General features: G+C 44.5%; 1 protein-coding gene across 4 annotated transcripts in view; it reads right to left on the bottom strand.

Moving 5' to 3' along the window:
* LOC141148578 (uncharacterized) overlaps positions 1-25,217 on the bottom strand; it is a 202,464-nt gene that overhangs the window by 7,368 nt on the left and 169,879 nt on the right. For all 4 annotated transcript variants that reach the window (XM_073636141.1, XM_073636140.1, XM_073636142.1 and 1 more), the window contains one exon: positions 21,500-21,841. In XM_073636141.1, coding sequence (XP_073492242.1) covers positions 21,500-21,841 — 342 coding nt within the window. The remainder of the gene's footprint in view (positions 1-21,499; positions 21,842-25,217) is intronic.

The following is a 25,217-nucleotide window of genomic DNA, read 5'->3' as shown; positions in this document are numbered from 1 at the left end:
TTTTTTCTTTTCCACAAAATTGTCAATGTAATAGGTTATTTCTCTCACATGGCATGTGTATACCACATATGACGCCCCAAAATACATTCTGCTACTCCTCCTGAGTATGGCGATACCACATGTGTGGGTTTTTCACAGCCTAGCCACGTAGAGAGGCCCAACATGCAGGTGTTCAAGGAGCATAAATTACACATCTAACATTGACTACCTATTATACTTTTGAAGGCCCTGGAGCACCAGGACAATGGAAACACCCACAAAATGACCCCATTTTGGAAAGCTAACACCCCAACGTATAATCTATGAGACATAATGAGTCTTTTGAACAGTTCATTTTTTTCCAGAAGTTTTTGGAAAATGTGGGGAAAAAATGAAAACGCATATTTCCAACACATAGCATGTACATAGCAAAAATGACACCCCAAAATACATTTTGCTACTCCTCCTGAGTATGGCGATACCACATGTGTGAGACTTGTACACACCCTGGCCACATACAGAGGCCCAACATGCAAGGAACACCGTCAGGTGTTCTAGGGACACATAGCATGCACATACCAAGAATTACACCCCAAAATACATTCTGCTGAGAAAAGGGTAAACAAAAGATTACCTGTGGTTGTAGTAGCGCAGTTGTCCACAGGAGGATAGCACTGGTCCAGGCAGCAGGCAGGGACTTGGTTAGCAAAAGCGAATGCAATTGTCCAGGCAACAGGCAGGAATACTGTCCATAGTCAGTACAGGCAGCAGGCAGGGATACTGTCCATATACAGTCCCGGCAGAGATTGTCAGCAGTGCCAAAATATTGGTCCTGTAGTAGGCAGGAACATGGTCCATGTGGTGTGGTCAGTTCATGCGGCAGAGGCATGATGGCAAGTCCTACAGGCAGCAGGCAGAAGTATGGCCTTGTTCAGGACAGAATGGGGACAGGGGTAGAGGCTTCTCCCACCCAAATCTCTTTGAAGCCTCCGAGTCTCCAGACTCTAATCTAGGAATGAGAAAACAAAAAAATAGTTTTCTTCATCCAGAAAAACAATTCTGGAGCCCCTCACATATGTGAGACCCCTGTGTTATGAATCCCACTAGTCCAGTAGCAGGGTACAAGATCAGTCCAAGAGGCAGGCAAAAAGCATGGTCAAACAGTCCAGGGTCAGTTCCAGATCAGGCAGAGCTATGTACAGAATCGGTAGGCAGAAGCGTGGTTGAATAACAAGCCTGGGTCAGTCCCAGATCAGGCAGAGGTAAGTACAGAATCGGTAGGCAGAAGCGTGGTCGAATAACAAGACAGGGTCAGTTACAGAGCAAGCAGAGGCATAAGGGGTGTGAAGGTAAACGGCAGGAAGTGAGGGTGATGTTTACCATACTTCACTAATAATTTACTGAAGTATGGTAACGGCAGAAACAGTCAACTATGCATAGGCCTGGTTGGGAAGGACATTGGGGACAATAATAAGTGGTGTCTCTTCTAACTCCTCCTCTGGTGCACACCCCGCATTTTTTCCAATGTTTTTGGCCTGTTGGTCTGGGAGGGATTTTATCAGGAAAGTGGCGTTCAGAGAGTCTGCTAATCACATCAGATTAAATGTTTTCTGGTGGGCCGTTCGGGAATATAAGGGCAGTGGTGATTTCCTCCTCGTAGCCAAGGAAGGGTTTAGGGCTTTCAGTGGAGTTGTGATTGGCCATATACAACACCTATATTATCTAATTAAACAAATAAATTTATACTTTTTTATACCACTGGTATGTTCGTCTTGTGGCAAGGTAGGGTTCGAGCATTTGGTCGACACCCCCCATGAACATATTGTATTCGTGGCTACATGTTGGCTTTTGGATTGGGCCATTCCTCCTGGTGATCTCCACAAAGGTATTATTGTGGATCAAAGAAAGCATGTAGACATCCCTTCTGTCCCTCCACTTCACAGCCAGAATTTCCTCATTCCGCAAACTCGCAGTCTCCCCTCTTCTTAACTTCTTGTTGACAAGGCTTTGAGGAAAGCTCTTCCGATTCGTCCTTATGGTGCCACATACTGGAGTGTTCTTCCTGTGAAGGTTGCAGAACAGGGGCAAACTCGTATAAAAGTTATCTACGTACAAATGGTAGCCTTTCTCCAGGAGTGGGTTTATGAGTTCCCAAAGGACTTTCCCGCTTGATCCGATGAAGTCTGGGCAATTAGGGGGATGCAACTGGGTGTCCTTCCCTTCATATACCATGAAGCCATATGTATACACTGTGTTAGGATATAAAGTATGGGTGTAATGGCGCTACCTGTAGGTTTAAACTGGGATAGCCTAAAATGTAGCAGCCCCCTACTCGTGGTTGTAAATCTATAAGGTATTGAACATATGAAAAAAGTTCCCCCTTATATTATGAATGATACTTCAGCTGGCAGATATGTGCAGCTAAATTTATGCTGCAGAAATATAACAAACACTCAAGTGTCGCACAAAATAAAGTGGTCCTACAGCGTCTGGTAATAAAGCCAGAGGCTATATTCCATATTGTGCATTTATTAGACCATATATCGTGTGCTGTAAAGTAATTTCTGTATATAAATCTATGACCATATCAAGCACTGGAATACATCATGGGGATAACATTATTACTTATATCAATACCATACTATGCATATAGATTATGCCACCCTAATCAAATGCCATATATGTAATCAAGTAAGGGCTAAAATTGCATGTATACAAGACGAAAAATGTTAGCACAGAAATTACAGCAATTGAATATCAGGCATAGTGGTGGTGCTGCAACAATTGTCTGGTGACTCTCGTGCTCCCCCTCTTGGTTGCCTACTCACCAGCTCCCAGAACCCCAACAGGGGTATTGCGCCTGTGGTGTAATATGCTGGGTTACTTCACTTGTTGCTTCCTCTGATAGATGCTTGTAATATGATCAGCTCCCCAAGCCTCACACTGGGGTAATGCGATTGTGCTGGAAAATGGATCGCTTGCTGCTATATTTTGTATTGGATGTCTCCTGTGCTTCTTAATCCGTAAAGATGTTGCTTATTCCTTAAACCCACAAGTTTCTTCCTTGCTGCAAGACTAATCCCTGAAAGTTGCTTAACTTTTGCCACTCGGCCAGACACAGGCATCGCACAATTATACAGCTTCACCCCATTGTGGGCCCTTTTGGTGGGAATAAATTGTTTGAAGCCCAGCCTGCCAGTAAATTTGATAAGTGACTCATCCACGCATATGTGTTGGTCTCGGGTAAACAACTGGGGGAAGATTTAGGAACCTCATAATCATAAGATATCTGGTTCTGGGCATTACTGAGGAAAAGATGGGCATGTGGTGGATGGGGTGGGTTGACCAATATGAACGTAATTCATTTTTTTTGGTTAGTCCCATACAGAATGTAGGCCCAAAAAAATCTTAAACTCCTCCACTGTTAGGGCTCTCCACTCGTAGGGACGGGCATAATAGGACGTTGGGTTACTTGCTATGAATTGTTGTGCATTCAGGTTGCACTTAGCCACAATTGATGCTAGCATGTCCTCAGTAAAAATTAAATGCAAAAAATCTATCGGGGAAAAATTTTCTGTGCCCACCTGGACTTCTGGCTGGGCAATGAAAGGGGGAATGCTAGCTTCTCCTGAATTAGGAGGAAGCCACAAGGGGTTCTGAAGGGAATAGGGAAGGCTGGCATGGGACCTATCCCTTTGGGACTGAGGTGACACCCCACTGGTACTTGGCCTTTCTTGCCGAGGTACTGCGGTGCTGGTGGATGGCACTGCAGTGCTGGTGGATGGCACTGCCTCCTCACCAGAATGCCTTCGTCTGGTGGGCGGACTCTCATCCTCCTCTGAGGCTGTCAGTGTTCCACTGCTTAGGACAGGCTCGTAGTCAACGTCAGACTCAGAATCTGAATTTAAAGAGGAATCCGAAGCGGAGAGCTCCCCGTTGCTCTCATCGGCTGCAAGAATATTGTACGCCTCCTCAGCTGAAAATAATTTTCTAGACATTGATGGTGGGCACTTATGAAAATGGCACCGATGACACGTGACACTGATGTGGCACTGATGACAGATAGCACGTGACACTGACAGGTGGCACTGGTGACAGATGGCACTGATGACAGGTGGCACTGACAGATGGCACTGATGATAGATGGTACTGACAGATGGCACTGATAGGTACTGTGACACTCACAATGGGCACTGTATTTACTGTGTTTTAACTGTAATTTGTGTTGGCACTCACTGAATCTGCAGCACAGCTCTCCGTCCTGCCCTTCCCCTTCGCGTGTTCGACACAGGGCCACGTGTCTTCATCAGGGGGATCCCCCTGATGAAAACGCGTGACCCTGTGTCGAACACACGTAGGGGAAGGGCCAGGACGGAGCACGGAGCCTTTCACTCCACTGAGATGCGATGCACAGCTTATCCCTCCTGACAGGCAAACTTTGAGGCAAACTTTGGAGACTGGTATCAGATTGGTGCACTCACGCACCTTGCAAATGTGAGTACCCTAATGTAGGGAGCTTTTATTGTAATAAATATTTATAAACGATATCACACTATCCAGTTTTTCTTTTCCTTTATTCCTAACTGTGGAGTTGCTGCTAAAAACTGTGTATCTGGATTCCATCACTGAGCCGTGGGATGGCTCATAAGCGTGTTTCGACTCACAGCTGAGTCGCACGCTCTGAGGTGAGCGGCTGTCCCCGGGGGGTCACTGCATGGCACTTGAGCATGGAATTCTGAGCACTAAGCACTAAGATTAATGCACGCATGTTGGATTTTTTATGAATTGTTTTTATGGACTTTATGTGCATTTCTTTCATATATTGGACTTTAATCATCACGTACCACATCTTGGATTTGATATTCACACTCATTGTGTGGCACTTGGCACTTTGTTATATTTTGCACTTATCACTGTGATATATTTATTTATATTTATTTATATATATATATTTTTTTTTTTTCACGGTAAAATTCAGACTATATAAATGATTTTTTCATCCATTATATATACAGGTAGTAGTTCAGTAATCGCTACTCTCATTCTAATGGTATACATCTAATATATTATTTACACATTGCACTTTAAAATCACTTGTTTTTTTATAAATATCCTTTGTGCCTTGCTGTGGCTGGATAAGCCGCTTATGCGGTATTTTCAGTATACCTCATATGCATTAATAATCTCCAGATTGATATTTTCACCTTAGCGCAGCGTATCTTTTGTATACTTTTTAAATGACAATTGCGCGTTAATGGTACACTGTACCCAAACTAAATTTTTATCATTTTGTTCCCACAAATAGAGCTTTCTTTTGGTGGTATTTGATCACCTCTGCAGTTTTTATGTTTTGCTAAACCAATAAAAAAAGACCAATTTTTTTTTTTAAGTTTTTCTTTGTTTTTGTTATAAAATTTTGTAAATAAGTAAGTTTTCTCTTTCACTGATGGGTGCTGATAAGCTGCACTGATGGGCACTGATAAGGCGGCACCAATGAGGTGGCACCAATGAGATGGCACTGATGGGCACTGACGATGGGCACTGATGGACAGCACTGATAGGCAGCACTGATAGGTGGCACTGAAATGCGCACTGATGGGCATTGATAGGCGGCACTGATGGGCACTCATAGGTTGCACTGGTGGGCACAGATGGGCACTGATAGGTGACACTGATGGGCACTGAAAGGTTGCACTGATGGATGGCACTGATAGACAGCACTGCTGGGCACTGATAGGCGGCATTGATGGGCACTGATGGCTGGCACTGGCTTTCACTGATAGGTATTACTGGTGGCACTGGTAGGCATTTTTCACTGGCACTGATTGGCAGCTGCTTAGGTACTGATTGGCATTTCCTTGGTGGTCTAGGGTGGCATACCTGGTGGTCCAGTGTAGTGGCCATCCCTGGTGGTCCTGGTGGCATCCTGGTGGTCCTGGGTGGGCATCCGAGGGGGCTGCGCTGATAAACAATCAGCACAGACCCCTCTGTCAGGAGAGCAGCCGATCGGCTCTCCTCTACTCGCGTCTGTTAGACGCGAGTGAAGAAAAGCCGATCAACGGCTCTTCCTGTTTACATCATGATCAAGAGACTCTGGCGTGTCTGTCTGACAGAGACTCTTTACCTAGATCGGAGTTGCAGTGTGTCAGACTGACACGCCGCAACAACAATCGCTGCAATGCGCACCCCCGGGGGCGCGCAATGGCTTGATATCCTGAGAATGTCGTATGACGTTCGGTCAGGATATCGCAGCCACTTTGCCTAAGTCATTTTGCTATATGGCGGGCGGCAAGTGGTTAAGGGGGGGGCATTGGGGCGTGTTATATGTACTAGCAGATTTAGCAGATTTAGACACGCTAACAAAATGAAGCCAAAAGCAGCTGTAACAACAGACAGTTTTTTTGTTTTGGGATAAAGGTTTTATATAAATAATTAAAAGCTGATCATAGTAAGCACCCCTCCCAGTGGTAAATGGTTTGTCTCAGATATAAACCTGCAGTATGCACATAAGAGCTCTGGATTTATGGCAGGATCAACTGATTTGTTTTATCTGTTTATTAAATGCAAAAACGCAACAGTTCAACCGGTTATTTAACAGACCAAAGGGGAGCACATGAGAGAAGTTCTTTGGAAGGATTTAGATACAATTTTCAGCTTTCAGCGCTGTCACACTTTGAATGACAATTACTCAGTCATGCAACACTGTACCCATATTAAATTTTTATAATTTTCTTCACACAAATAGAGGTTTCTTGTGGTGGTATTTATTCACCACTGGGTCTTTTATTTTTTGCTAAATAAATGTAAAAACCCGCAATTTTTTAAAAAAACCCTGCATTTTTCTTCATGTCTGTTATAAAATTTTGCAAATAAACAAACTTTCTTCAAATTTTTTGCAAAAATGTATTTCTTTGGTGAAAATATCCCAACTCAGTATTTAGTCTGAGCGAAAGTTATAGAGTGTATACTGTATATCTGAAAATCGATCAATTCTGATGTACTGACAGCCCATCTCATTTCTTGAGGCCCAAAAACGCCAGGACAGTACAAATAACCCCAAATTACCCCTTTTTGGAAAGTACAAAGTCCAGGTTGTTTAGTAAGAGGCATAGTGAGTTTTTTTTTTCAGTTATTCAGAAAATTTAGAAAATGTAAAAAATATATTTTTTCACAATTTGCGCTCTCCCTGCATTCTTATTAGAAGAGGTCTGCAGAGGTCTTAAGTTAGACTCTGCAGTGCTCAAGGACACGAAAGTGATTAGTATGGGTTATAGAAAACAGAAAAAAAACTTCTAATGTTTTTCCTGCTCATGATCTTTGCACAATACCCCCAAAAATGAGGAGTTAAATAACAATAAAAATATTTTTTTCTGAGGTATCTCTTGCCTCAATAAAACTCTGATGGTTCCAGCGGACAACTTACTTTCAGGGACCCTGTGGATAACTGCTTTGAGGCGCTGCTCAAGGCTTTGTTTTCCCTATCTGGACTGACCTCACAACCAAGTGTGGTTGCCATAGCAGTGTGTCAGACACACAGGGTGTGATCCAAATGGCTGGCCAGGAACCCTGGAAACCCTGTAGAAGTGCCTTCCAAAGTCAATTGGGCCTGTTTCCAGCAACCTTACCTTACTATGTGGACAAAATTAGTGACAGGCTCCATCAATTATCTCGTATTGTACTTCTGTCTGTACAAATGTTGAGAATCCTCTGGCTAAAATGTTGATTTTCAAAGGTTAATGACTCCTTGGAGAGTCTTTGGATGCTTGCATCAGAAAGGTAACAGGTGGAAAGATTACTCTTCTGCCCAGAAAGAAGATGAGAGTCCCTATGTGTAAGCCAAGCCCCTCCGGGTAGAAAACATTGTCCTTTCGTTCCTCCCATGCATCTACAGTACATCTAGACTAAACCAGGCAATTCCTTTTGCTGCAAGTCTTGGTCCTCCAAACCTTCTAAGCTGGGTCCTTGGTCCCCTTCACAATAAAGGGGCACTTCCAATGTTATCTGTGGGGGGACATTTGCTGGTCTTTGCAAACACCTGGTGCCAGGATATATCAGACTCCTGGATATAGGAGGTTGTGTCCTTTGGTTACAAACTGGAATGCCAGAGCAATTATTCAACTTTGTTTTCAGTCATCAAATGTTCCATCATCTCCTTCTCTGCACAGACTGGATTTGCTGAAGGCTATCTATCAATGTCAGCCTCAGGGCGTGGCGCCCGTACGCATAGGCATACTGAAGAAGCCCAATTATCGGGCGCAATGCGTCTAGGGAGGAGCCGAGTCTGTAACGTCACGCCGGGATCAAGCCGCACAAGGTAATGAGCTAGCTGGTGATTTCTTATAAGCGCTATTGATATTATGATTTTGTAAGTGTATTTTATGGTGGGGTATTTTAATGAAGAAGTCTGACAGAGTACACTATGTCTATGCCATTTTTCCTTAATTGATATGTGAGCTGAGCTGGAGGATTCCCTCAGGCAGTGGACTGACATATCGGGAAGCAAGGAGGAGACAGGATTTATCTGGTTGGGAGTCTGATGAGTAAGTTGTTTAGTGCATTGAGGTGAGCAGGCATTTTGTCTGGTGGAGGAGATGCACTTGTGCATGCACAGTGAAGACGTGGTGTTTTACAAGCTGTTTCACGTTTATTTTCCGTACTATTTTTCACAGAACTTTTTTCATGATTGAGAAATAACTGGACACATTTATATTCAATTGTCGGAATATCTTCAACATCTTCTGGGACTTTTAATTGTTTATATCTTAAGCTGTGCTACACTGAATTTACTTTAGATTATGGTATGCCATCACATCTGGAAAACGTATTTCCATTGGTGTGAACAGAAGAACTTCTACCCTTGACAATATTCTATGGGTCACTTGCTTGGCTTTCTACAGTCAGGACTGGATCAAAAAGTGGCCTTGAGAACCTTCAAAGGTCAGGTATTGGCCTTGGCCATTCTGTTTCAGAGACCCCTAGCTTCTCATTCACTGATGAAGACTTTTGTTCAAGGGGTTGCTCATATCGTCTCACCTCATTAGACACCAGCGATACCGTCAGACCCTCCTTTGATACTTTTAGTCCTACAAATCAGCTCTTTGAACCAATTTGGGATATTCCTTCGATAGATCTTACCTGTAAGGTGTTTTTTCTAGTGGCTTTCACTTCTTGCAGACAGGTTTTAGAGCTGGCTGCCCTGTCCTGTAAGGAACCCTTCTTGGTGTTACATAAGTACAAGGTGGTGTTAAGTCCGAATGCTTTCTATTTGTCAAAGGTGGTATCTGGTTTCCATTTAAATGAGGATATTATTTGACCCTCCCTATATCAATCTTCTAAAGGCCCAAAAGAGGCAGCTATCCAATGTTTGGATGTTATGAGAGCTGTGAGGGTTTACTTTGTGGCCACAGCCTCAGAAACACAGACTCATTTTTTGTTTTGCCTGATGAGGCCAAAAAGGGTTCTTCTGTATCCCGATCCATAATGGCAAAATGGATTTGCCAGACAATTCCTCAAGCCCAATCTCTCAAGGGTAGGGAAGCTAATTCTTTTAGATCTTTTGACACATCTTGGGTGTTTCACGATAGTTACATACTTGTTAAGGTTGAATAAAGATTTTTGGGCCAATGGGGCTTTAACAAATGCAAATTCCAAATCTGTTACTAATACTTAAATCAGCACTCTGGGTAAATAAAGTCCTCACAGAAACTATAGAACACACACAACTTGACTGGGTGCAGATCTTTGTCTCTGGGAGAAGTCATAATCACAGCATAGAGATTCTGTGGGACATTCTCTTTGTGCAGTTCAGAAAGATATCTAGGGAGTCCTCAGATTGTCCAGTTCTTTAGTTTCTGGGTATCCCATGCTCCCCCTCACACCATCCAAGTTCAACATTTCCAATAAAACCCTCTGGGAGAAGTCATAATCACTGTTAGCAAAGAGATTCTGTGGGACATTCTCTTTGTGCAGTTCAGAAAGATATTTAGGGAGTCCTCAGATTGTCCAGTTCTTTAGTTTCTGGGTATCCCATGCTCTCCCTCACACCATCCAAGTTCAACATTTCCAATAAAACCCTAAGAAGACACCCTTAGACTGTTTTTTTCGAACCAGCGAAAGAGTGAAGAAAATGCTGCATGCCCAGGTGCGTACATTATCTGAGGGAATAAGACTAAGTTCTTTAGCAGCTCTATAGGGGGTGCACTACATATATCTTTAATGAGGCCAAGAGATAAGGAGCTGCAACACTAGAGAACTGATTGAGAAGGAGGGAGGGAGTCAACTGATACTCTGCTTTCAGTAGTGTGACAGGAGTCACTTTGAGTGGGGGGTTTGTGGAACTCAGCTTACCCTGGAGAGCTCTGGAAAAACCATGTCCAGCTTCCCTGATCCCTCTTATGTATAAATCACCCTGTGTCTCTAATAGGGGCACAGGGTGCCTGAGAACCCCACTATGATCTGTGCTAGTCAGACTCAATGTTGTATATATGTATATATTGTGTGTTGTCTCATGCTGTTGTGGACTCTTTCATGTGATCGTTTGGGGCGTGACTGTATTCTATTGTTCTATTGTGGCTGTCTGCCTCAACTATTATGGGATGTGTAAGTGTGTTTTCTGTGAGGAAAGAGGGAGGGGGATTCCTCCAGCAGTCCCCCTGCTGATAAGACTGTTTACTGATGAGAAGTTTGTACACACCTAACCTGTGTGTCTGTTGTCATTGGACAGTTTAACCCACCCTGAATCCAAGGGTGGGGGGGGGAGAGTCTCTGAGTTATTTATCTGTTGTGTCCATGTGTGATAATAAATCAGTTTGTTGTTTGCCACTCTACACTATGTTACATCTGGTGACTGGGTGGGCTAAAGGGTCTTGGATAGTGCTGGTTCTGGACAAAGGAAGCATTTACGGTGGACATAGACCTGTTAAGGACAGGGGTTCGTCACAACTGGTTGGCAGCAGCGGGATCGTGCTTCCTGGTTGTGAAGACATCCAAACCTCCACCTGGTTCCAAGATCTGGATAGCAAACTTCAGTCACCCCAGCGGAGATATGTATCTGGCATCAGAGTTCCCGGGGCTGCTGCAGATCGTCCTTTCAGCATACACCAGGTCTGTGTCTGCGGATGAATACCTGGAGGTCAGGCAGCAGATTCAGGTAAGACACTGTATTAGAACCCTCCAGGTTGCTGGTATGCAACAGGGCAAGTGCTTTCCAACCCCAGAGCAACAGGCCAGTGAACAACGGGAGTTACGGATGCAATTCCTGGGAGAGTGGCCCCAGGAGCAATGGGTGACTGAGTTGGACAGGCTGGTTCAGCAGGAGATAGAACTGGACAATCTGTATCGGGCTCTGCAATGGCACGCAGAGGAGGAATATTTAGAGGAGACAACAGAATGCTCTCCGGAGGGATATGACTTTGGTGGCCCTGGATTGCTGTGGGAGAGCCTTTCAGATTGTTTTGTGTTTGGCAATGAAGGGGAACCTACCCTTGAAGACATGCGAGAATACAGAGGCTATGATCGGTCTTGCAGGGGTCTCAGAGCTTAAACCTGATCTAGACTATTTGCTAAGGAAGGAACAGCATCTGGAAAGGGCATACAGAAAACTGCTAGAACACGTTCAGCAGCATGCCAGAAAATCGGCAGTGGAAACTCCGGAGATTGCAGTCTCCAAAGCTGAAGTGCTAACAGGGCAGAGCTCTGCCCAACACCAACAGCAGCTTTAGCCTCCCGGAGAGAAGAGGCAGTTGGCCTTTCTCCCACAATAGCAGCATAGGTGGAGTTACCAGAAACGTATGCAGCTGGAGAGCTGACATCTGGACAGAGGGTCCGAGACCTCTTCCCCACACCTGCGGCAGTTCCGGAGGTCCAGGATGAGAAGGAGATGGTCACTTCCCAGCAGCAGATTAAGATCCAGGGGAGAAGGGAGTGGAGGTGTTCATCCTCCCTTCCCAACAGTTGGCCAGGGTGGAGGAAGCAATCTTTCCTCCCCAGCAAAGATCCATGCAAAGATCCATGCACCTGGGAGACAGTACCAGAGACATGTCATCCCAGCAGCCAGATGAGGGTAAGGAAGATGGAGCAGCCGGCCCCCCTTTCTAGCAGCAGATGGCACCCCAGAATGATGCCACCAACCCAGCAGTAGAGCTGGCATCAGGGCCAGACATCACTAAGCTCTGCCCAGCACCAGTAACCTCTTCTTCGTTCTATGGACAGGGGATGGTCAGTCTCTATCCCCAGACACTAGTTATAGAGATTGGGGATTTGATAGACTGTTCTGGTGAAGAAGAATAACCTGGTGAGCCTCCAGCAGAAGAGCTGGTATTAGGACCAAACTTCACTGAGCTCTGCCCAGCAAAAACAGCCACATCTGTGGAGTCCCCAGCAGAAGTGCTGGCAACAGGGCAGAGTGCTATCAACCTCTGCCCAGCACCGGCAACAACTACAGAGTTCCAGGGAGACGGGACAGTCAGCCCCTCTCCCCAGTGACAAGCGGATGTAGTGAAGCTTCTTCTCCCAGCTAAATCGCTGGCAACAGGGCAGAGTACCGCTGGCCTCTGCCTAGCACCTACAGTGGCTTCAGGCCTTCTTGAGAGAAGAGGTAGTCGGCCTTTCTCCCACAACACTGAAAGGACATTGGATTTTCTGCCAGCAGCATCTGTGGAGTTACAACAAACTTCTCCAGCTGAAGCGCTGGCAACCGAACAGAGTATCCAAGACCTCTGCCCCACACCTGCGGGAGTTCCAGAAGCCCAGGGGGAGAAGGAGATGGTCATTCCCCAACAAGGATTCGTGCACCTGGGAGACAGTGACAGAGAAATGTCATCCCAGCAGCCAGATGAGGGAACGGTTGAGGAAGCAGCCGGCTCACCTCCCCAATGGCAGCTACACAGTTTTGGAGAGACGGAGGTCATCCTTCCACCCCAGCAGCAAATCCTCAGTCTGGGAGTGGAGGAAGCCGGCCTCCCATCCCAGAGGTTAGCCGGGATGGATGATGTGGGGTCCTCAGCTGAAGTGCTAAAGGGGCAGAATGCTAATGCCCTCTACACACAACTGCAGCTTGAGCTGATATTGGTGGATAGGACTGCGGTCTCCACTCACAGCAACCCAGCAGAAGAGCTGGCAACAGAGCAGAGTGCTGCTGGCCTCTGCCCTCAACTAACAGAAGAGGGAGTTCCTGTGGTAGTGGATGGGACTTCAGTCTCCACTGACCCAACCCCAGAAAATGGTGTGGGACTGAGACAGAAGGATATCAGCCTTGCTTTGCAAGCACTGGGGGATTTTCACCTACCAAAAGTGGATGGGACTTCAGTCTCCACTTGTATACCCCAGGGATGCTGGGCAGTCGGCCCAGATCCCTAACAGCATGATGGAGTGAGACCAGTCACCCTGTCTTCTCTCCAGCGGCTGAAAGGACATCAGGGAGAAGGGCCAGTCCAAGCCTTTCCCCAGCAGTGGGTCCGTTCTCTAGGGGAGGCAGAGGTTGGCTGGGTAAGTAATGCTCTGTTTGGGACAATTTATTTGGGGTACTGTGTGGATACCGGCATTGGGGGACTGGAACTACTGACTAACTTCTGAGTCAACCCGCCTGGGGTCTTCTCCTGCGTTAGTCTCCTGCCGAAAGGGGAGATGTGTGACAGGAGTCACTTTGAGTGGGGGGTTTGTGGAACTCAGCTTACCCTGGAGAGCTCTGGAAACTCCTTGTCCAGCTTCCCCAACCCCTCTTATGTGTAAATCACCCTGTGTCTCTAATAGGGGCACAGGGTGCCTGAGAACCCCACTGTGATCTGTGCTAGTCAGACTCAATGTTGTATATATGTATATATTGTGTGTTGTCTCATGCTGTTGTGGACTCTTTGATGTGATCGTTTGGGGTGTGACTGTATTCTATTGTTCTATTGTGGCTGTCTGCCTCAACTATTATGGGATGTGTAAGTGTGTTTTCTGTGAGGAAAGAGAGAGGGGGATTCCTCCAGCAGCCCCCCTGCTGATAAGACTGTTTACTGATGAGAAATTTGTACACACTCGACCTGTGTGTCTGTTGTCATTGGACAGTTTAACCCATTCTGAGTGCAAGGGTGGGGGGGAAGAGTCTCTGAGTTATTTATCTGTTTTGCCCATGTGTGATAATAAATCAGTTTGTTGTTTGCCACTTTACACTGTGTTACGGCTGGTGACTGGGTGGGCTAAAGGGTCTTAGATGGTGCTGGTTATGGACAAAGGAAGCATTTATGGCGGACATAGACCTGTTGAGGACAGGGGTTCGTCACAAGTAGTAAGTTGGTTGCTAATGTTAGATGACCCACTTACCAACTCCTCTGGAGTTGAAACAGTCTTGCAATGAATGGGGGGCCCCCTTGCAGGTCGCTTTCAGGGTGATGCTTGCAGTAGAAGCAGTGTAATGAACAGTTCAGTGGGTCTGGAAAATATCTAATTTTTTTGGACTGTAGGTGAGAACAGTGGAGATGATGAATACAGCAACCTCCCGGTGACTGCACCAGTTATGGTATACCCTGAATCGTGGTAACTCCAGCCTCTGCACAGGGACAGCACACGGCAACAGTCCACACAGCACGACTCCCACTGCACCAGAGCAGGAACTTTTCCTGGGCGGAGAAAATACACTGTATCGGCTTACCAAGTCTCCTCCCACTGCACAGGCCATAGGGATTTGTAGTACAAAGCAGTGGTTTAATAACATGGTTGTCACCTAGGACTACACCTCCCAACATCCCAGGCACTTGGTAACAAAGTCTTTGGGCTTACAGTACTGGGCGCTTCCTCTAGTGGCGGGAAGAGATTATAACAGCAATAAAACTTATGGAGAGATAGGTCAAACTAAATACATTCTAAAGTAAAGCATGTCTGGCTCCAGGCTACACATACAAAAAGATAAAATTGGGTGAACCAGCCTAGTGCATTAAGCATGATACCATCTATTAAGAATAAAAATCAATGATTATATTCACAAATGGACAGTCACAAGATCACAAATATCATAGGAAGATACAACCAGAACATCTGTACATGCACCCAAATAGACTAGGAGGACACCACAAGGGTCTACAGATACTGATGCATTTTGAGGGCGCCCCCTCTTCTTTAGAGCTGAATGTCTGCTGCATACTATGTGTTCTTATATAGCATTGTGTATCAAAGACATGACCCAACCTTAATTAGCAGGGACCATGTTAGGCAGGTACTACAGACATTGGCTCATGGGACTGGTCATTGAAAACTGTCAATCAAAAAGCAAATGTAATGAATCCATCACAGCCAACTCTCCCATGTTCATTGAATTGCATATCCCACAAACTATCAAAAAATTATATAATTCACCATACATGTCCCAATGTAATAAGTATAACATGCTCCTGTAAATCCTCAGCAATAATGGAACCAACTGTAAAATCAAATACTGTAATATAAAATAGCTATAATGCTTTAATAGACCCCATAAGCGATCAGTGGAATGCAGGTTACCCTATGTCCAGTGTATAACTACACAGGGACCAAAGTTGCTGTGAGAAACAATGTAGTCTGTCTGTGGTTGCCCCCCCCTGTGGACCAGCTCATAGAAGACCTATAGTATAAGGCCCACTTGTGCTCTGGAAAGTTTGCATGATGGTCAGTCTGTGTGTTCAAGTCCCCTAGGAGGTAAACTGCTTTCGGAATTTGTAGGTGATTTCCTGACCCCGACAGCGTGGTGCTCACATCAGTTAGATCTTAGATCACTTTTATCAGCGGTGGTTGAGGGGGCCCCCCCTCCCGCCGTGCTCCGGCACCCTCCGCGGCTTACCAGAGCCGTCGGTAGCGGCGGAGGCGATCGGATCCTTCTTGGTGTTAGGTATGAAGACGAGTGAGGGGGAAGATGGCCCCCACCTGTCTCCATAACATTGTAGGGCGGAAGCGACATCAAAACGTCACTTCCGCCCTTAGCTCTTAAAGGGCCATATTTTTTTTTTTTAAATGACAATTTTATTTTTTTTATTGGATTTAAGTGTAAATATGAGATCTGAGGTCTTTTTGAACCCAGATCTCATATGTAAGAGTCCTGTCTTGCTTTTTCTATTACAAGGGATGTTTATATTCCTTGCAATAGGAATAAAAGTGAAACCTTTTTTTTAAAAGAACAGTGTAAAAGTAAAAGGTAAAATAAATAAGAATTTTTTTTTTTTTTTTTAAACGTGCCCTGTCCCACCGAGCTCGCATGCAGAAGCGAACGCATACATGAGTAGCGCCGCATATGGAAACAATGGTCAAACCACACATGTGAGGTATCGCCGCGATCGGCAGAGCGAGAGCAATAATTCTAGTCCTAGACCTCCTCTGTAACTCAAAACATGCAACTTGTAGAATTTTTTAAACGTCGCCTATGGAGATTTTTAAGGGTAAAAGTTTTTCGCTATTCCACGAGCGGGCGCAATTTTGAAGCATGACATGTTGGGTATCAATTTGCTCGGCGTAACATCATCTTTCACAATATAAAAAAGAATTGGGCTAACTTTACTGTTGTCTTATTTTTTTAATTCAAAAAAGTGTATTTTTTCCAAAAAAAGTGCGCTTGTAAGACCGCTGCGCAAATACGGTGTAACAGAAAATATTGCAACGCCGCCATTTTATTCTCTAGGGTGTTAGAAAAAAAAAGTGTAATGTTTGGGTTTCTTGTAGCAAGTGATTTTCTAGCAAAAAAACATGTTTTTAACTTGTAAACAACAAATCTCAAAAAGAGGCTCGGCCCTTAACTCTTTGCCAACCGCCTAACGTAGATATACTGCGGCAGAATGGCACCGGCAGGCAAAATCACGTACCTGGTACGTGATTGCTTGCAGCGGGCGGGGGGTCCGATCAGACCCCCCCGGTGCCCGAGGCGGTCAGCTTTTGTCTGGGAGCGTTCAGAGATGAGGGGGAGGCCATCCATTCGTGCCCCCCCTCGCGATCGCTTCCAGCCAATGAGAATCTTCCCCTGCCTCCGTATAGTACACAGAGGCAGAGGAAATGATGTCATCTCTCCTCGGCTCGGTATTTTCCGTTCCGGCGCAGAGGAGAGAAGACATCTGAGTGAGTTACACCAACACACACACACAGTAGAACATGCTAGACATACTTTACATCACCCATCACGCCCCCATTTACCCCCCAATCACCCCCTAATCACCCCCCCCCTGTCACACTGACACCAAGCAGTTTTTTTTTTCTGATTACTTCATTGGTGTCAGTTTGTGACAGTTAGTGTGGTAGGGCAGTTAGTGTTAGCCCCCTTTAGGTCTAGGATACCCCCCTAACCCCCCCTAATAAAGTTGTAACCCCTTGATCACCCCCCGTCGCCAGTGTCACTAAGCGATCATTTTTCTGTATTAGTGTCACTGGTGACGCTAGTTAGGGAGGTAAATATTTAGGTTCACCGTCAGCGTTTTATAGCGTCAGGGACCCCCATATACTACCTAATAAAGGTTTTAACCCCTTGATTGCCCCCTAGTTAACCCTTTCACCAGTGATCACCGTATAACTGTTCCAGGTGACGCTGGTTAGTTCGTTTATTTTTTATAGTGTCAGGGCACCCGCCGTTTATTACCGAATAAAGGTTTAGCCCCCTGATCGCCCGGCGGCGCTATGTGTCGCCCCAGGCAGCGTCAGGTTAGCGCCAGTACCGCTAACACCCATGCACCGTACACCTCCCTTAGTGGTATAGTATCTGAACGGATCAAAATCTGATCCGATCAGATCTATACTAGCATCCCCAGCAGTTTAGGGTTCCCAAAAATGCAGTGTTAGCAGGATCATCCCAAATACCTGCTAGCACCTGCGTTTTGCCCCTCCGCCCGGCCCAGCCCAGCCCAGCCCACCCAAGTGCAGTATCGATCGATCACTGACACTTACAAAACACTAAACGCATAACTGCAGCGTTCCCTGCGATCGCTAACAGTTTTTTGGTAGCATATTGGTGAACTGGCAAGCGCCAGCGGCCTAGTACACCCCGGTTGTAGTCAAGCCAGCACTGCAGTAACACTTGGTGACATGGCGAGTCCCATAAGTGCAGTTCAAGCTGGTGAGGTGGCAAGCACAAGTAGTGTCCCGCTGCCACCAAGAAGAAGACAAACACAGGTCCGTTGTGCCCATAATGCCCTTCCTGCTGCATTCGTCAATCCTAATTGGGAACCCACCACTTCTGCAGCACCCGTACTTCCCCCATTCACATCCCCAACCAAATGCAGTCGGCTGCATGAGAGGCATTTTCTTTATGTCCTCCCGAGTACCCCTACCCAACGAACCCCCCCAAAAAAGATGTCGTGTCTGCAGCAAGCGCGGATATAGGCATGACACCCGCTATTATTGTCCCTCCTGTCCTGACAATCCTGGTCTTTGCATTGGTGAATGTTTTGAACGCTACCATGCACTAGTTATTAGCGTAGGGTACAGCATTGCACAGACTAGGCACACTTTCACAGGGTCTCCCAAGATGCCATCGCATTTTCAGAGACCCGAACCTGGAACCGGTTACAGTTATAAAAGTTACAAAAAAAATGTAAAAAAAAAAAAATATATATATAAAATAAAAAAAAACAAAAATAGTTGTCGTTTTATTGTCCTCTTTCGCTCTATTCTCTCTCTATTGTTCTGTTCTCTTTTACTGTACTCTATTCTACAATGTTTTATTGTTATTATGTTTTATCATGTTTAATTTTCAGGTATGTAATTTTTTATACTTTACTGTTTACTGTGTTTTATTGTTAACCTTTTTTTGTTTTCAGGTATGCCATTCACGACTTTAAGTGGTTATACCAGAATGATGCCTGCAGGTTTAGGTATCATCTTGGTATCATTATTTTCAGCCAGCGGTCGGCTTTCATGTAAAAGCAATCCTAGTGGCTAATTAGCCTCTAGACTGCTTTTACAAGCAGTGGGAGGGACTGTCCCCCCCTCTCCCACCGTCTTCCATGTTTTTCTCTGGCTCTCTTGTCCCAACAAGGAACCTGAGAATGCAGCCGGTGATTCAGCCAGCTGACCATAGAGCTGATCAGAGACCAGAATGGCTCCAATCATCTCTATGGCCTAAGAAACCGGAAGCTACGAGCATTTTATGACTTAGATTTTGCCGGATGTAAACAGCACCATTGGGAAATTGGGAAAGCATTTTATCACACCGATCTTGGTGTGGTCAGATGCTTGGAGGGCAGAGGAGAGATCTAGGGTCTAATAGACCCCATTTTTTTAAAAAAAAGAGTACCTGTCACTACCTATTGCTATCATAGGGGATATTTACATTCCCTGGCATAACAATAAAAATGAAGAAAAAAAAAAAAAAATGAAAGGAACATAAGCAAGAAAAAAAAGAAAATAAAGCAAAAAAAAAAAAAAAAAGCACCCCTGTCCCCCCCCCTGCTCTCACGCAAAAGCGAACGCAAGCGTTGGTCTGGCGTCAAATGTAAACAGCAATTGCACCATGCATGTGAGGTATCACAGCGAAGGTCAGATCGAGGGCAGTAATTTTAGCAGTAGACCTCCTCTGTAAATCTAAAGTGGTAACCTGTAAAGGCTTTTAAAGGCTTTTAAAAATGTATGTAGTTTGTCGCCACTGCACGTTTGTGCGCAATTTTAAAGCATGTCATGTTTGGTATCCATGTACTCGGCCTAAGATCATCTTTTTTATTTCATCAAACATTTGGGCAATTTAGTGTGTTTTAGTGCATTAAAATTAAAAAAAAGTGTGTTTTTTTCCCAAAAAAATGTGTTTGAAAAATCGCTGCGCAAATACTGTGTGAAAAAAAAACCCGAAACACCCACCATTTTAATCTGTAGGGCCTTTGCTTTAAAAAAATATATAATGTTTGGGGGTTCAAAGTAATTTTCTTGCAAAAAAAAAATATTTTTTCATGTAAACAAATAGTGTGAGAAAGGGCTTTGTCTTCAAGTGGTTAGAAGAGTGGGTGGTGTGTGACATAAGCTTCTAAATGTTGTGCATAAAATGCCAGGACAGTTCAAAACCCCCCCAAATGACCCCATTTTGGAAAGTAGACACCCCAAGCTATTTGCTGAGAGGTATAGTGAGTATTTTGCAGACCTCACTTTTTGTCACAAAGTTTTGAAAATTGAAAAAAGAAAAAAAAATGTTTTCTTGTCTTTCTTAATTTTCAAAAACAAATGAGAGCTGCAAAATACTCACCATGCCTCTCAGCAAATAGCTTGGTTGTCTACTTTCCAAAATGGGGTCATTTGGGAGGATTTTGTGCCATCTGGGCATTCCATGGCCTCTGAAACTGTGATAGGCAGTGAGGAGTGAAATCAAAAATGTATGCCCTTAGAAATCCTGAAGGCAGTGATTGGTTTTCGGGTCCCGTGCGTGGCTAGGCTTCCAAAAAGTCCCACACATGTGATATCCCCATACTCAGGAGAAGTAGCTGAATGTATTTTGGGGTGCAATTCCAAATATGCCCATGGCCTATGTGTCAAAAAAAAATTGTGTCAAAATATAAAATATTCCATGGACTCAACATGCCTCTCAACAAATAGCTTGGGGTGTCTACTTTCCAAAATGGGGTCATTTGGGGGGGTTGTGCCATCTGGGCATTCCATGGCCTCTGAAACTGTGATAGGTAGTGAGGAGTGAAATCAAAAATTTACGCCCTTAGAAATCCTGAAGGCGGTGATTGGTTTTCGGGGCCCCGCATGCGGCTAGGCTCCCAAAAAGTCCCATACATGTGGTATCCCCGTACTCAGGAGAAGCAGCTGAATGTATTTTGGGGTGCAATTCCACATATGCCTATGGCCTGTGTGAGCAATATATCATTTAGTGACAACTTTTTGTAAATTTTTTTTTTTTTTGTCATTATTCAATCACTTGGGACAAAAAAAAATAAATATTCAATGGGCTCAACATGCCTCTCAGCAAATTCCTTGGGGTGTCTACTTTCCAAAATGGGGTCATTTGTGGGGGTTTGTACTGCCCTGCCATTTTAGCACCTCAAGAAATGACATAGGCAGTCATAAACTAAAAGCTGTGTAAATTCCAGAAAATGCACCCTAGTTTGTAGGCGCTATAACTTTTGCGCAAACCAATAAATATACGCTTATTGACATTTTTTTTACCAAAGACATGTGGCTGAATACATTTTGGTCTAAACGTATGACTAAAATTGAGTTTATTGGATTTTTTTTTTAACAAAAATTAGAAAATATCATTTTTTTTCAAAATTTTCAGTCTTTTTCCATTTATAGCGCAAAAAATAAAAACTACAGAGGTGATCAAATACCATCAAAAGAAAGCTCTATTTGTGGGAAGAAAAGGACGCAAATTTCGTTTGGGTACAGCATTGTATGACCGCGCAATTAGCAGTTAAAGCGACGCAGTGCCAAATTGTACAAAGTGCTCTGGTCAGGAAGGGGGTAAATCTTTCCGGGGCTGAAGTGGTTAAGTGGTTAAAATAATTATTTTTTCTGTGCTTTTACCCCAATTGTTTGTTGGTGACAGGGCCTCTTTAGGGAACCACTGTAATGTGAGATCTGTGCAAATAATACAAACACTCACCCTTTATAATAAGACTTTTAGTTCTTCTCTCGATGGGTCTCTCCAAAGAGGGGTGATCCACCCTACAGAAGTATTCTGCCCCCTGGTGGACACTCAGTGTGGGGTTGATGGTCAGACTGGCTGTACAACTGTATGTGTTATCATCTTCTCTCCTGGAGGTTATTGTATTGCTAACCATATTATCAGTCTCCTCACATATCTCCTGATTTTTGCTTTTTCTCAGCCATGTCACAGTGATATCATCGGGGAAATATTTGGAGATATAACACTTAAGGGTGACCGGTGTGTCATGGAATATGTTGGGTGTCTGTATCTCTTCCACCACAGGGTTCCATGGGTATTCTACAAAACAAAAAATGTGCATCATCATCATTAGGGTTCAGTTTTCATCTCCCACATCTCTAAGAAGTAGTACTGTATATACAAACCATGACAGCTCAGGAAGTTGACCTGCAGCAAGAATCTGGTTTTGGTGGACCTCCCAACCCTGACCTAGACAAAGTCTTTATAAGTGGTCTGCTGCGCTTTCTGTTTCTGAAATTTCAGCTTTTTGACGTTTTAACTTTTGTTTTATATAAAGGCATGTGTGACCACATATAGATCTAAGTGCCCATGAGAGCAACTATGATTCAAATGAATGTTAGTAGATGTGACCCAAATAGGATGTCATTTGGTTTGCTAAGACACTACAGTATGTATCATAAACAAGTACAATTTTTAAAATTGTTTTCCCCTTTTTTTCATCCTCTTTGAATCACCATGCTGCTGATCTTCTGCAGCCTCTTTGTACTGTCTATCATATGATTGTGTTGAGTAGGGAGCCATCTGTTGGTTATTTGCTGCAACTGCAGTCTATTACTGCAGTCTTCGTTTCAGAAACACAAAAAAGTATTTGTTAATAAAGTTAATAAAAGTTTCACCCTCACATCTCTGCAGAAGCACACTACTAGTGAAGGTCCTTTTCCCCTTTGATGTGCTTGTATGTTTATTTATCATTTGTTAAAACTATGAGGCTCCATGCACACTAGCGTTTTTTTAAATCTCCTAGAACCCCTCATAATGGGCACAGCAGCCAGCAGGTGTACAGACCCGGGAACTCAGCACAGGGATGGTGGGAACCCCTCATAATGGGCACAGGGGGTGTACAGACCTGGGAACCCAGCTCAGGAATAATGGGAATAGTTAGGTTGGTTCAATAGTTTAGTTCAACTGCAGATCTACATTATCTGGGGTGAAGATTCAAACACAATTCTTTTTGAAAATAAGAAGGTTTGTATTTTCTTCATTTAGATTTTTGCCTGTTGTGGCATCTCCTTCCACTGTAATCAACCAGAAATAGATCCATGTGATCTCATATGACTAGAACAGTTTCTTAAGGTGCCCATAGACAATAACGAGAGATGTGGGAGAAGATCTTGGACATTTTGGACCCCCCTCTGTCTGAACACATTTATTCCTCCCAAAAACTACTACTGGAGGGGCTGGCAGCATGTCTTTCCACATCCCTACCTTTCCATAGCCTCAAGATGATGGCTGCACAACACGAGTCTAGATTATAGTCTTGTCAGATTGACTACATTGATTAAATAACCAAAGCGCCAAAGGAAACTAGATAATATTAAATATAAATGTAGTGATACCAGATCAAATAATTAGCAGCTGCAGTGAAAAAATTTGCTGCGTTTCAGCCTATCAAATAGGCCATCATCAGGAAGTTGTGATGACTTCCTGATGACGGCCCATTTGATAGGCTGAAACGCGTCGAGGTTGATTCGCGTCATTGCGACATACCTCCGCCCCAACATCCGTTTCCAGAAATCGAACACTAACCGTGGCAGCAGTCTACCATTGCCTATGGGCAGATTTCCTGGATAACTTACCTGCTATTCACACCAGGTGCCAGGCTTTAGGCCCCCTTACATGTGAGTTGACTACTATGTTTTTATATTTGGAATACATTTTTAAACGTTATTGCGCAATGAGGTTTCTTTGTCACATCTATCCACATGAGGAACATTTATCCCAGGCAACGCCAGTCTAAAGAAGATCTACAGGGGCTGCCCCACACGTGCGTTTGACCATACTAGAGATAGTTGGTCCACACTGAGGGGTGAGTTTACATCTATGTGGGGGCACCTTGTCTGAGCACTTATCAAGCACGGAATCCCGCATCTATCTTTGAGCACGAGCACTCAATTTGGGACTTGGAATTTTTATTGTTTAGGCCATTTGAGTTTGAGCACGAGCATTGTTTTGGGATTTTGAAGTTTTTAGCGACCCTACCTTTAGGTCGCCCTAACACAATGCAGTCTATGTATTTTATATACCTTTAGCACAGAGTGCGGTCTTTGTATTTTATAATTTGAGCTTGACTACATGCCTACTAGTGACCATGTTATTCCTGCACATCCAGAATTGTCTGTATAGGCCTTTATTCTTTTTTGCTACTTCCACCACAGAAGTTTCTACTATTTGTATGGTATATGTAGCACACAGCTATGTCAGGTTGGTAAAAAAACACATAGGATTATTGTATGCTGCTCAGTGCCAGCATTCCTTATGTACTTGTAGCGCCCTGGGGTTTAATCAGGGAGCTCCACACCAAATCCCTTGTCAGGAGCAGCTACTGTAGATAGTTGTTAGAGATCTATTGAATTCTTCCTAAGTTTTGCCTTCTTGTACTTTTCTCTTCTGCCACTGGGTGGCAAGGCACTTGGTGGCATTAGATGTGAGAAGAATATTTCAAGGCCAAGTTATGGGTATGTGGGATGTCTCAGCCAATGGGCAGGGGTTTTCTTGAATCCCTTAGCCTGCTGGGAGAACCTATATATTCGGGTGGAGTCAGGTGATCTGTGTTCTGTGCCACCCAGACTGCCGTCTGCTAGGCCTGAGATTGGGCCTATCCGGGGGGGAAATCGGGCTTCCAGGCTGTGTGAGGGCCTATTCAGAAGTAAGACGACTTGCAATCCAACCAAAAGTGACGGTTCTGCCGGCCATAGAACCTGTCGTGGTCAGAGATAGAAGGGAAGCTGTCGCCACTACGGGACCAACCACCTTATTACCAGGGACCACAGTGAGTAACTGAAGCAAGTACTGGAGCAGTGTGACAGACCTAGTCGGAACAGAGGCTGTTGGAGAGGACTGAATGCAAGCCTGTTGCCTTTTGATTATGGGCCCTGGTTTCAATGGAACAATACTCTTTGTGAGATGAATTAGAAATCCAGTCTGAACTGTACTAATCGGACTCAGTCGTGTATATATGTATATATTGTATGTTGTTTGATTCTGTTGGGGACTCCTTACTGTAGATTTGTGTCCCTGAAGAGGGAGGGGGGATTCCTCCAGCAGCCCCCTGCTGATAAGACTGATTCATTCTGTTGGGACACATCCTGTGAGGAGATGCTGGTGTCATCAATTCCAACTACCTGTGTTTATGTTAATTGAATGAGCTGATCACATTGTCCTCTATACAATGTAGGAGATGGGACGACTCCTATTGGAGCTGCTATTGTGAGAAATGTCCTGTGATAATTAACTCAGTCTGGGCAAAAGGTCATGCCAGGGACCGAGCCGGTCAGCAGGGGTGAAGCTTGAAAGGTATCTGGTGTGCAAATCTAGGGACCCAGCAGGAAAGCGTAGGTAACGATTGAGGGAGATACCATGGCAAAAGCCTTGAGGTGCTCATGGGATTCAGAGTCAGTGATTTAGAGAGTCTAGT

Source organism: Aquarana catesbeiana, linkage group LG06 (genome assembly GCF_042186555.1).
Source record: "Aquarana catesbeiana isolate 2022-GZ linkage group LG06, ASM4218655v1, whole genome shotgun sequence".
Lineage (NCBI taxonomy): Eukaryota > Metazoa > Chordata > Amphibia > Anura > Ranidae > Aquarana > Aquarana catesbeiana.
Note: the sequence above shows the minus strand (reverse complement) of the source record. Positions and strands in the feature narration are given on the sequence as shown.